We start from the raw sequence: 12867 nt of genomic DNA, 5'->3' as shown, positions 1-12867 counted from the left end.
TTTAATGTCCATAAAATGATACATTGAACACAAGAAGCATAATAAGGTGAGAGATTGAAGGTTTCTTTCAAATTGGGCCGTTCATTTGATATACATGCATTATATACAATAATTAAGTGGAAGTTTGAAAGGTGTTTGTAAACTAAGTATTCAACTATAAATTAATAAAATATGAATTAATATATAAATTAATAATTATTATTTATCGATTAATTAATAACTCTTTTAATTAATAAATTTTGGTGTTCCCAAGTGTGTTATTTTATAGAGTTTCTACTGTATTTTGATTACAATATTCATTTGAAAAAGAACAGTATGATTATTACTACTGTTGTTAAAAAAAATTATCACTGATGTTACATAGTGTAGTTAGATCATAATACTATAATAGTAAAGAATTACACAAATAATCCTTTTCAATTTTCATAATACTGACTTTACTAAGAAGCATAACTAGAAATATATGTTATACGTTAAATATTGATATTCCATCACTCATCATAAAGGTGCACAAAATACTTGGTTTCAAACCCGACCTGAGCTGACCCGGTGAACCTGACCCAAAATCGGTTTCTACCTGTACCCGACCCGTGGGTACGGCCTTGTATTAGATTTCTCCCCAAAGCTGTACCTGAAACTGGAAGGGACCCGCCAAAACCGGAGATACCCGGTTTTGACGTGACCTGGCCCTACCCGAAATCAGAGAAAAACCCAGAAAGCCCAGTTAAGTACCCAACAAACCCCGAAACCGGTTTCTACCCAACTCGGTTTTGACTTTTATTGACCACACCCAATTCCTAAAAATACCCGGTTTATGCACCTCTATACCCATGGACAGAAATTTATGGATTTGTTAAATAAATAAAAAGAGTAGTATGATTTAAGACTTAAATAGCCAATAACATTTTATATTGTACACTACTCTTAAATCAGTCATTTTACCTCTGAAAATTTGAAAATGAGGTTACATTTAACTTAATTCAAACAATAAAATCCAAGAACCACAAATGTAAAGCTAATTCCCTCTTTATTAAAAAAGAAAACAAAATTATAAAAACTAAAATGGTGTCATCTACAATTATTCATCATCATCATCATCATCAATTTCATTGAGCATTTCTTTGTAGCATTATGATTAGATCATTTTGGAAGTCCTTAAATCATTGACATCATTCGATTACACTTCCCGATTCGGTTTCATCTAGCCATCATCCGGTTTAGACGGTGTATTACCGTGAGGTGGAAGAACACGCTGCAAGAATCTGTTAATCATCTCATAACTAGTAAAAGTAATCACGGCCGATGGCGTTGTTCTTAATAGGTTGGTCCCACACCCTCGGTAAAAACCCGTCACCCCTTCTTTTTGGAAAACTTTCTTCACGCAGTCGACGACACCCGCATACTGTTTTTCCGGGTTTCTCACGTGCCCCTGTTCTTGAAGCCTTGAACGAATAACCTGTTGCATTCGCGTTCAAAGATTTAGTTCAATCGAAATGTTGAAAATAAGGGTGTAAACGAGCTAAACCGCTTGTGAGCTGCTCCAGATCGGCTTGATAAAACCTCGAACAGAGCCGAGCTCAAACAAGCTGGAGTCCAAGTCTCCGAACTCAAGCTTGAAAAACTACTCATAAGCCGAGCTTGAGCTCTAGAAATAAAACTTGAAAACGAGCCTATTGTTTATTTTTATTTTTTTGAATATATTAAATATATATTTACATAATAATCATTATCATATATAAATAATTATACAAACAGATAGACAAGTAAATAATATATATTAGTTATTTATAAAAATTTTAATGATAGATAAAGTAATTAATAAATAATAAAAAACCAAGCCGGAGCCAAGCTTGAGCTCCAGACATAAAGATTGAAATGAGCCGAGCTCGAGCTCTCGTATGTTAATCGAGCCGAGCATGGCTTGACTCATTTACACCCCAAGTTGAAAATGCAAAGCACACCTCGTGCGGGTAAGTTAGCAAGGAAGCAAGTATTTTGGACACTGAAGACGCGATTGCAAGCTTCCCAGGGCTTAAACCGTTAGTACTTGTATGATCTGGTAACTTGAAAGACACATGATCAGCAATTCAGCATATTACCTAAAAGAACTCAACAAGAATAGAAAACAATGTACAACTTCCAATGCATGATGTACAACTGTCAATAAGATAAAAGTATAACCCCTTTCTGCTAAGTAAAGCTTGATCTTTTCATAAGCCGGAAATTGAATAGCAACATGACTGATACCAGCAAGTGAAGGCAGCAGTCCACTGTAATGATGCAAACAAAACGGTCAAACCGGTCAACCGAGCCGAAAAAGAAGGTAGCTTGAAAGAGTACAACTCATAAATCATACCTGTACAACCCTCTAAAGCCTTCTTCACGAACAATACGCGCCAATGCTGAAGATATGCTTGTATATGGAACCACACGGACTCTCATCCCTTGTGTCTGAAAGTGAAAAAGATTTTGAATTATTAATCTTTAGCAACTGCGTTCCAGCGTTAAAATTTTTACAAGAAAAACTTACTTGAAGTCTTGTCTTTACAACCCACAATGGATTTGTGGTGATTGCAGTGGCGGCTCCGGCACCTGAAGCCGCCACCATGTTCACCCCGAAAGTAAGATGTCCTTTACCGTCACCTGCAGATTTTATTTAAAGTATGACGTAACAAAAAGTTAAAATGATGTAGTTAGTTCCTTGTTTTTATTTAATACATTTTAGGCGTGCATTTTAATACAAAACTAAATTAAGTAGAATATCGCAAAACTTTGCATGAAACAAAAGAAAAACGAACCAAAATAACAGAAACAAAATAAAACCGACGGTTTAATTTTGTAGTTTTGTAAAAACCAAACTTTCGTTTAGGTTACGATTTGGCATGTCATTAAAATTGAAATAACCAAATCCATTTTTTAATTTGAATGTTAAGTCATTTATGAGAACTTAATAAATATTGTACCCCAAATATTTGAGTATAAATATACAATAGCCAGTTAGTCATTAGTTAATAAAAAGATTTAGGCCCGAATATTCGGTTTTGGGTCATTTTGTGTCCAAACCGCCAATGCACGGTTCTAAATTGTCTGATATAGTAGTGGCAGACGTAAAAAGAGGTGGTTATGCGATTATATAACCGCCTTTTGTACCACAGTTAAAGCAATAGCTACAAGTGTTCATAAGGCTATCACAGTTCTCTACTTAAAATTGGTTTTGTGCTAAACAGCCCACAAATATACAAGTAGTAACTAGTGACCAACCATGTGATTCGAGAAGCTCTTTAAGTTGCCCATAAACCGCAAAATAGACCTATATAAGCAAAATAATTATATAAAGATATGATGTAAGTAACAAAATAGGAATACAAAATGTATATAAGTAAATACTCACCGCCCAATTTGGAAGTAACGCAGCTAATGTTGGTGAAAGCCCCCGATATAATCCCCTCAATCCCTCGTTTCTTATAATCTGTTGTAAGCTCGTGACAATCACACTACCTGATCAATGCAAACAATATAAACCTTAATTCATTTTTTGTCAATAACGTATGCATCTTCTAGAAGCATATAAACGAGGCCGACAAAGTAAATTGTTCCCGTGTCCCGAACAAAGTTCCAATTTGTAGTGTCGGTGTGTGCACAGTTAGTGTTTTGAGGTGACATTTATTAAATATCAGACAACCATCAATAATATGCGAAACAGTACGATGCAAACTACCAATAAATGTACTGATATAAATCAATAAATAAGTTAACAATGATCACAAACACAAGTAATATGTTTAGCATGAATAAGTTGAACTCGCCTTTATTCCCGGAAACATTAGGCAAACCATAAACTTGCAATCTTGTCTTGATCACGTCTAACGGGCTCATGATTGTCGCAGCAATAGCACCTATACCAAATAATATTTAAAAAAAAACAGATAATAATAATAACAATACGAGCAAAACAAACTTTTTCTACCCTAATGTTCATCCCTAATTACTAAAAAACAAGTCCCATTATGTGATATTAATTAAAGAAACAGTCACTTTCACTATAATGCACAACAAAGATACACTGATAAAGTTGAAAACTGTGATTATTCTTCACATGATCTTCAACAGATTCTTCAAATTCAAAAAATCAACACACTTTTAGGTGGAAAATCAAAATGAATGACTGTAGCAGCAGTAGCACCTATAGCTAGTAATATATAAAAAGAATAATAAATATATAATACCATCACTAACTTTTTATCCCCTAAAGTTAATCCCTAATTACTAAAAAACAAGTCCCATTATGTGATATTAACTAAAGAAACAGTCACTTCCACTATTATGCACAACAAAGATATACTGATAAAGTTGAAAACTGTGATTATTCTTCACATGATCTTTTCAATAAATTCTTCAAATTCAAAAAAACAAAACACTTTTAGGTTGAAAATCAAAATATATATGATTTGTATTTGTAGCAGCAATAGCCAAATTACTAAAAAACAAGCCCATTATGTGATATTAATTAAAAAAAATAGTCACTTCCACTATTATATGATCATTCTGCACATTATCTTCAAACTCAAAAATCAAAACTTTTAGCTTAAAAATCAAAGATGATTTTTTTATGAAATTGATTCAACAAAACTGAAATTCAAGCTCTCAATTTTATTATTAACCACAAAAATAGATAAAAAAAATTAGGGCTCAAACAATGGATCACAAATTGACAGAATATGTACCTGCAGAAGCACCTGAAACGGCGTCGTACATGATATCCTTACCATTCCTTGGCTCTCCAACCGTCATAATAATAATAATAATAATACTCACCAAATTTCAAATCTTCAATTAGGGTTTTGTTTTCAAATTGAATTAAATCGAATTGAGCTCTAATCTCAAACCAATCAGTATTTATAGACCTCTGATTCCTGTAGAATACAACGAATTGAAGCGTGTTTGACACTTTTGGTTGAAGAAGAACGCGAATTAACGATTGTTTCCGGGTCGGGTCGGGTCGGGTCGGGTCGGGTCGATATTGGTTTCAGTTTCGTTGGATCTGAAATTGGGGGTTTTGTGGACTATTATTTTGTCTGATTGCTGCAGAATTGAAGAAATTGTTTGCCTGTTTTGGGAATTGGGGGTTATTTATTATTATTATTAACCCTAATTATTATACCAAAATGGGTAGATCTATATTGTGTGGTCAAGTTTGTAGCTTTCGTGGGGAAAAAGAATCTTTAACGTTACATGAAGTTGCTTTATGTGAAGAATCTTGTAAGTTAATGTTATTGGAAAACAAACATAGATTACATGTGAATTTTTTGTAACATGAATCTAGTAGCTTACAAGTTACAAAATGTTGTATGATGTGTATGAATATGCTTTTTTCAAATGATAGTTTTGTAAAATATGTTGCGTATACTTTTGTTTTAAGTGAGACGTGAGGTGCTGATTATTTGGTTGAATAGATGAAATTGATGCGCGTGTCATGTGACTGTGGTGTTACTGATATTAAAATTGATCAGCTATGTTGTTATTGAAACTCATAGAGTTATAGTGATATGAATCTGATATTTGTTAAATAGTAGATGATATGAGGCATGACGTGAAAGTGTTAAAACTTAAAACTATATGAATGCAAAATAATAACAGTTCACGAAATGGAAGGTGATGCTACATTGCTACATATAAGTAAATGTTTTTTTAATTTTTATTTTATATTTATTTTAGAGCATGTTCAATACGCCAAAATGGCATTTAACATTCATACATGATGCATCCATTCATTGTAAGCATTGTTCTTAGGTAAGGTTGTCACAAAGATGAATATAGGTATCATTTCAATTAAAGTTAGTTAATAAGTAAAATAAATAATAAATAATTTCATAAAATAATTTATTGTCTTATATTAAAATAAAATAGGTTATAATAAAATAATTTAATATTAGTGTAAAAGTGACCCAACAACAAATATGTGAATGATTGTAAGAACAAAAGCTATTGTTCGGATTTTTTTATGTAAACTAGTATGTCCTTAAAAACTTACATAGACAGATAATAAAAGTGATAACGTGACTAGTTTCTCAAATCATTCCTTACAACAATTTTTGAAATCATGTGTTGTGGAGAAGCTTTAAGACTTTAACTAGCAAATAGAATATTGTCACATCAGTGCCATGTAGCCGGATATTATTTCACTAACTTTTTCCTCAAAAACTCGTAATGGTTTAACTAATAACACAATTATAAAAAATAACACAATTATTACTTAATCTTTTTTATAAAAAAAATATGAAGGGGTTAATTTGATTGGTTGGATTTGTAGTTGGCCCTACACTTTTAGCCATTTTCTTCCAATACTTCATTGTTGCCTAAAGGGGCATACTTGATATTTGGCACTCGTTTAAATTAGATGGTTTTAACGTCAAAAAGAAGGTGGGGGGGGGGGGGGGGAGTGTCGCCCCCAACCTCACCACCGCACAAGATCTTAGAATCATGATATCTAATATAATGCCGGTGTCAGGTGATCTCTACTTGTTACTTCGTCACATTCATTGTTCTATCTTAGAATCATGATCTCTAATTTAGAATGCTTAATGGAAGTTAAATTTTAACTTTTGGACCCCAAGCAAAGCAAAGGCCCACTCATAAATGCTCTCTCCATCTAGGGCGACCCATGATAGCCCGACGGATCAAGTGAGCCCGTAGAAATTAAATTAGTGTATCTACTCCACTATGTAACGAAATTTGAGTTACCCCATGTCCCCATAGAATTTTAGAGATTGACTCTTACAATAATTTGATGAGAAATGAAAACAAATTACCTGCGTGGTTGAATGACTAACTTCTATCCTTCCTAAGTTACGAAAAAAATTTAATTCAATTCGATGATAAAATCACGAAAATTCAATAATTTGAAACTAAAAACTAGACCAACATATTACAAACTAAATGACATAACAAGATATTTCGAATTAGTTGAGAGCATTACTCATGATATTCGAATTACAAGAGTTAGTGCCACACAATGTCAATGGAGAAAACATGTTATTATAGACGATTTGCGCCTTTGTGTGATAAGTATTGAGTTAGATGGTTGCTTATGGCATCCAATGTGACTTGTAATGAAGTTGGAAACCAAAATACGTAATGTTAGACACAACGCATACATGATTCGAGTACATATCATTATAACTAAAATAACCTTACTGGAAATCCGGCCATCCGGGATAAGGAAGCTTGCAAGTTGAAACTTCATTTTATTTCCCTTATACATTCATATATCACAAATGATTTTTTTTTGTACTAAAAAAATATAATCTTTTCGTATCATATACCAATATATATAATCAAATGAAAAATTGCAGGAAATAATCCCTTTAAAAAATGTTTTTTTTCTTGAGACCTATGGATTAAAGTGCATAACTTTGGGTGCAAGTCTCAAAAGTCTATCCAAGGCATGAGGAGTGAACTTCCTTGCAAACAAGTGACATGTTTGGTTTTTTCTCCCATTGTACTCGCAATAGATGGCGCTTCTTAGTTTCTCCAAAAACTGAATTGTAATGTCATTCCTTGTGTACCGGGATGGGTGGGGTCCCCCTTTCGACCAGTCAACGAAAGTCAATGTTCGTCCTGAGTTTCTTGATCCAAATTTTTTGGTAACGAGTGTTGGTAGATAGTGCTCATCAGCATAACATGAACCGTTGCAGTACTTTTGAAAAACTGGAAAATATGTTGTGTCATATATTATTTCCAGGGCTAAGTCTCGATCCATTTCAAACCATTGTGACCCTTTTCTCCATTCTTGAAGCTTAATAGTGGGGTACATTCTCCGACTATAACGTCCACGACCAACCGGGCTAATTAAATCATACGACTCGACAAAATTTTTGCTGGAGTTAATTAGGTAAGAGTAGATGCTCGAGAAGTTGAATAGGGGAATGCATGACTCGGAAAGAAGAACAAAACGTTGGTTGGAGAAATCAAGAAGCGCGTTGGCTAGCAATCGTCGTTCGGCTTCGATCATGCTAACTTTTCCCCATTGGACATTCTGAAATTAAAAAAAGTAAAAATAAAAATACTAAGACATAGTTTTCATTTTCAACAAGTTTATGTTACTTGTAGGATGGGGTAAGAATAATTCACATATATTCTTTGCTTCTAACTTTTGTTATATGCTTGTCCTAAATGGTAGGTAATGTTACATGCATAGGTTGTTCATAGTAAAACAAAACAACTGAAGAACCACCTAAATATATATGTATCCTTAATTAGACAGTTAAATAATATATAAAAGTATATATTCTCTGAACAAATGCTTACTTGATTCTTTACTTAAAAAACATTTATATATCGAATTTCATAAATTGGAAAAATGAACTGGCCTCTTATCTCTAGCAACCATTGCTATCTTGATGTCACCCCCCCCCCTACCCAAACACACACACACACACACAATTATTTTTTTATATCCCTACATGTACAATAAATTGTAGGGGTGTCATGTCTCACGTCCTTAAATAACAACAATAAAATTCACATGGTTTGGGTCTTTGGGATTATGCAAACCAAGTTAAAATCTATGTGATGGTAACAATGTATCTAAATTAATTCTTATAATATTTTAGGAAACTTTATATGCATAACTTTTGTGATAACACTAAATACATAAGTATTAAAAAATATACATTCTTTTTCAAAAGTATTGTTCACAAGAGTGTGTAATGATGGATACAGTTATTTTAAAATAATTATATTATAATGGATTAAAATAATAATGTAAACAATAGTGTTAGAAGGATAAACCTAGTATTTTATAGGACAAAGTGCAAACAATGTGACAAAACTGCCTGCAATAAAACAAGTAATTAACTATTTGATATTCAGAAAATCTTCTAAATTTTGTTACGAATTAGCTACGAATATAACCATAGCAAATACCTTCGTCTGCTTAAATATTAATATCTCTTATATAAATAGAGATTGTTAAAAACTATTAGTACACCTTTTACATTAGGCGTGTGTAAAACCAAGTTTAGACGCGATAAACTGAATAAATGTAAAAATCTATTATTATATAAGTTTGAACTCTTGGCCAACCGAACACTAACGATTCGGTTAACGCTCTTCGGTTTAGGCCGAGCGGAGCATAGCTGGGCCTGAACACTCGTGGACACCACTATTTTCCATATTTGTATTTTTTAAAAATATACAAAATCTTTTTGATACTTAAATGGACTGTAAATTTTCTGTCGGTTTATAACTTTAATTATTGAGCAAATCCACCCTCTTAAATTCCATAAAGACCTACCGGTTGTCCCCATTGCGTTGATGGGCTGTACACTTGTACCGTACAACACATTATGCATACTTATATACCGACAGTCGGACATACTATAAAGGTTATAAAAGTAAATTTAAATCATCATTTTCTTAGGTATCAAGCTACATCATTTTGAAAAAAAAAAATACATAGTAAACTGCGGTTTATAATACAATATATGTAAACCACAGTTTACAAATGATACATTGGTGTATGAAAAATAAACATTTTTTCTTACCTTACTTGGGATTTTCCTGCCATGGAAAACGGACCCCTCCGGTTCGGTCCAATTAGAAGACGAATCGGAACTATGAACATATATTGTGAAAAGACCATTATACCCTTTGAAAAACCTCTCCCACAATGGCGCCATTAACACCGGCCCTCTAGTCAAGAACATGAACGCCACCTTCGGAGTTCTACTAAACGGATACATTCGCACTTTTGGAACCATCGATGCACGCCAAATGAGCTCTTCATCGGTCATGTCATGGTTGAGTTTTGATGGGTGTACAAAATCTTGTAGCCCCATGTTTTGGGCATCAACAACATGAACTAATCTTGGTTTTTGATTACTATATTCGTTAAACCGGAAGTTGAATGTAACGTTTTTTAATTGGAAAGTGAGTAGGACACCGAAAGATAACCCGAATGCGAAGAAAAGAATTAAAGTTAGGAGATTTGAGGGTTGCAATGGAGTATTGAACATGTTCTGATTGTTCTTCATTGTTGAATGTTGATCTAAATGAGGATATGATGATGAAGAACGAAGGTGATGGATTTTGTAGAAAGATCAAAACATAAAAGTCTTTTGATATATGAGGATGGAGTTACTTGGAGTGGGTGATGGCTATTGGAACACGTTTTAAAAGATTATAAAACATGGATTCTAGTATGTATTCTACCTTGGTGTTTTTTATAAGTTTGGTTAGATGAAATTATGGTCCAAGTCCTTGGTCTTATTGTCAATGTTCATTTAAGACCTTGTCTTTTTAAGCTGTTTTTATAAAAACTCATTGCTACAATCATGTAATTCAATTCAATAGTAAATGTTACACGGTCTAAGTGTATAACCATTACAATATTGAAGTTAATCTTGAAATGAGTAATAGAGAGAGTTTAAGGGGATAAATTGTTAAGATTCATTTTTGTTTTAATATTTTTAGTATAAGTTTTATTTTAGTATTGTTTGTTTTGGTATGTTATTTTGGATGGTAGGAAATCGTGTCAAATAAGGATACATGGTTTTCAATCTATAATAGCTTTATCTTGTTTTTTAAGTTATAGTTTTGGCATAGATATATGATTCGGGTCTATGTAATTTGTGTGATAAGAATTATAATAAACAGAAAGAGTCAATTTTTACTGAGATAAGACTTTGTGTCGTGTTCTTAGGTCTGCTTTCCAACACGGAACTGATAGAGTTATAGGCATGACTCATGAGTGGGCATTGGTACAAAAAAATTACGAAAATTTCCAACATAGACACGTTTGACTTGTACTTTTAAAATATTGTAACATCACGTAAATTTTGGGCCAAAAATGTCAACTTTTCAAAGTCAAGGGACCGATTCGGCCAATTTCTAAACTCCAAGGACCAAAACATAAATTCTGATTTTCCTGACTTATCGCGGTACGCGATGGGTCAGAGGAGACACCCATTGCGTACCGCGATAGGGTAGTCTGACACGTGTGCCACGTGGCACACGGTGGCAACGCCTATCGCCACGTGGCAACACGTCTGCCACGTGTCGCCACGTGTAGCGGCGCCTGCCACGTGTCGACACGTGGCAAATCTAGGCTCTGACTCAGCAGACCTACATCGCGGTACGCGATAGGTCTGCCAAATGACCCATCGCGTATCGCGATGGGGTCCAAAATTTGGCTATAAATAGGCAGCCATGGGATTGAGCCCCTCACACCTCAATTACACATACATACTCTCTCTCTAGCTTTCTCTCACTATCTCGAACTACATGCCACTAATCTACCTCGATAAACGTGCCCCGAAACCTCGTTTTCCGTGCCCGTTACCTCGATTTCTGTGCCACTCCCCGACATTCCGAACAAGAAGGAAGTGTTGTCCGACGACCCGGTGATCTCCTCGAAGTGTGTGCCAAAAGTGTGGACGTCTCGAAAGGCGTGCCAAGTGTGGAAGAAAGTGTTGATCAAGTAAAAGTTGATAAGCGTGCGGCGTCGAAGTGCTGCCCAAGTATCTAGGGCACTTCTAAGCCTAAACAAGGTAGGCATAATGCCCGACCAAAATAATATTAAAATATTATAAAGGCTTAATGCCTAAGTCGGAATTATACTCGATGAATATAAAAGAGAAACGAAAATAACAAAGAAAAGAAGGAAAAGAATATATATATATATATATATATATATATATATATATGAATATATATATATATATATATAAATATATAATTATTCTTTGTTATAGAATATATTATTTAAGTATTATGAATATACTTAAATAAAAGAAATACGTTTCTTAAAGAAGAAGAAACGTCGGGTTTTGAAATATAAACTAAAGGTTTATAAAGATTACTTTTTAACTGGAAGTTTTAAAGTAAGAAGAAATAATGAACTAAAGGTTAATCGAGATAATAAGACTAAAGGTCTTAAGCCGGATCGTGTATCCGACTAATGAATGTTATACTCGTACTATAGGTGCGAGATAGCAAGAAGAGACTCACGGACGGTGTTGGAAGCCGATCCCATTGAAAAGGTGAATACGCCGCACTTTTCAAACATGTTTTCAAAAGAGTCAAACGTGTTATATGAAAAAGGGTTTACATGAGACTATGTGTCTCTAAAAACATTATAAATAAGAGTATAAGCCAGCCCTCAGGCTATGGTATGCGTTTGTCTGGATCCTTACATATGTGGAACGCGGTGGGCACATCGCACCACGCTTGGTCACGACCTCCAGCCACGATGGGCCGGACCTAAGTTACGTCCGAGTGGGGAATGGCCATGTGTATATTTATGGTACCTGAGTTATGTCATAAATGTTGCGGTGTTTCGCTGAGGTGATCTCAAGCAGAGACTCGAGTTTATAATGATTGTTTTAACTTGATTATTCCTAAGCCAAGATGGGCCGAGACTTATGTGGTCTCGAGGGATGATTAAGTAAAGAAAATATTTTTAACGTCAGCATATTCACCAGCATTCGTTGCTGACGTATTTTATTAATATTTTACAGGTAATCAGGAATAGAGCTTGAAGGACGAAGAAGCTCAAGAATCCGATGACTCGGATAATTTTGTGTAAATATAAAATATGGTGGTTTTGTAAAAACATATAAACAAGTAAACTTAAAACGAGACTTTTGTCTCGTCTTTTGTGTTGTAAATATTTTAATAACGATCCTTTGTTTTTATAAAGTCTTCCGCTTAAACCCGCAACTCTGATTTATTTACAAACATGGTACCAACTATGGTTCACACTCCTAGGCCTAGAATGGGAGTGTGACAAATATAGACAGTGATTTTTGGCCTACAACTTTATAGACATTCCAATCTAGCCCAATCAGGTTGTGTCTCGATAAAGAA

The 12867-nt window shown here is 34.1% G+C and overlaps 2 protein-coding genes across 2 annotated transcripts; both read right to left on the bottom strand.

The window, feature by feature from the left end:
* Window positions 1-917: 917 nt before the first annotated feature.
* On the bottom strand, window positions 918-5291 carry LOC143556859 (nicotinamide adenine dinucleotide transporter 2, mitochondrial-like). Its single transcript, XM_077046084.1, has 9 exons — window positions 4725-5291; window positions 3803-3896; window positions 3392-3494; window positions 3262-3310; window positions 2531-2643; window positions 2357-2451; window positions 2182-2270; window positions 1962-2056; window positions 918-1456 (listed from the first exon to the last, which is right to left on the bottom strand). Exons 1-9 carry the CDS (start codon window positions 4789-4791, stop codon window positions 1202-1204), a joined length of 960 nt encoding a protein of 319 aa, XP_076902199.1. The 5' UTR covers window positions 4792-5291; the 3' UTR covers window positions 918-1201.
* A 2040-nt stretch (window positions 5292-7331) lies between these two features.
* On the bottom strand, window positions 7332-10190 carry LOC143556846 (glycosyltransferase BC10-like). The gene is made up of 2 exons (XM_077046077.1): window positions 9546-10190; window positions 7332-8035 (listed from the first exon to the last, which is right to left on the bottom strand). Exons 1-2 carry the CDS (start codon window positions 10032-10034, stop codon window positions 7391-7393), a joined length of 1134 nt encoding a protein of 377 aa, XP_076902192.1. The 5' UTR covers window positions 10035-10190; the 3' UTR covers window positions 7332-7390.
* Window positions 10191-12867: the final 2677 nt, after the last annotated feature.

This window comes from Bidens hawaiensis, unplaced genomic scaffold, assembly GCF_021521415.1.
Source record: "Bidens hawaiensis isolate Kalapana, Puna unplaced genomic scaffold, B.hawaiensis_p1.1 tig00018746_1, whole genome shotgun sequence".
In the NCBI taxonomy this organism is placed as follows: domain Eukaryota; kingdom Viridiplantae; phylum Streptophyta; class Magnoliopsida; order Asterales; family Asteraceae; genus Bidens; species Bidens hawaiensis.
Note: the sequence above shows the minus strand (reverse complement) of the source record. Positions and strands in the feature narration are given on the sequence as shown.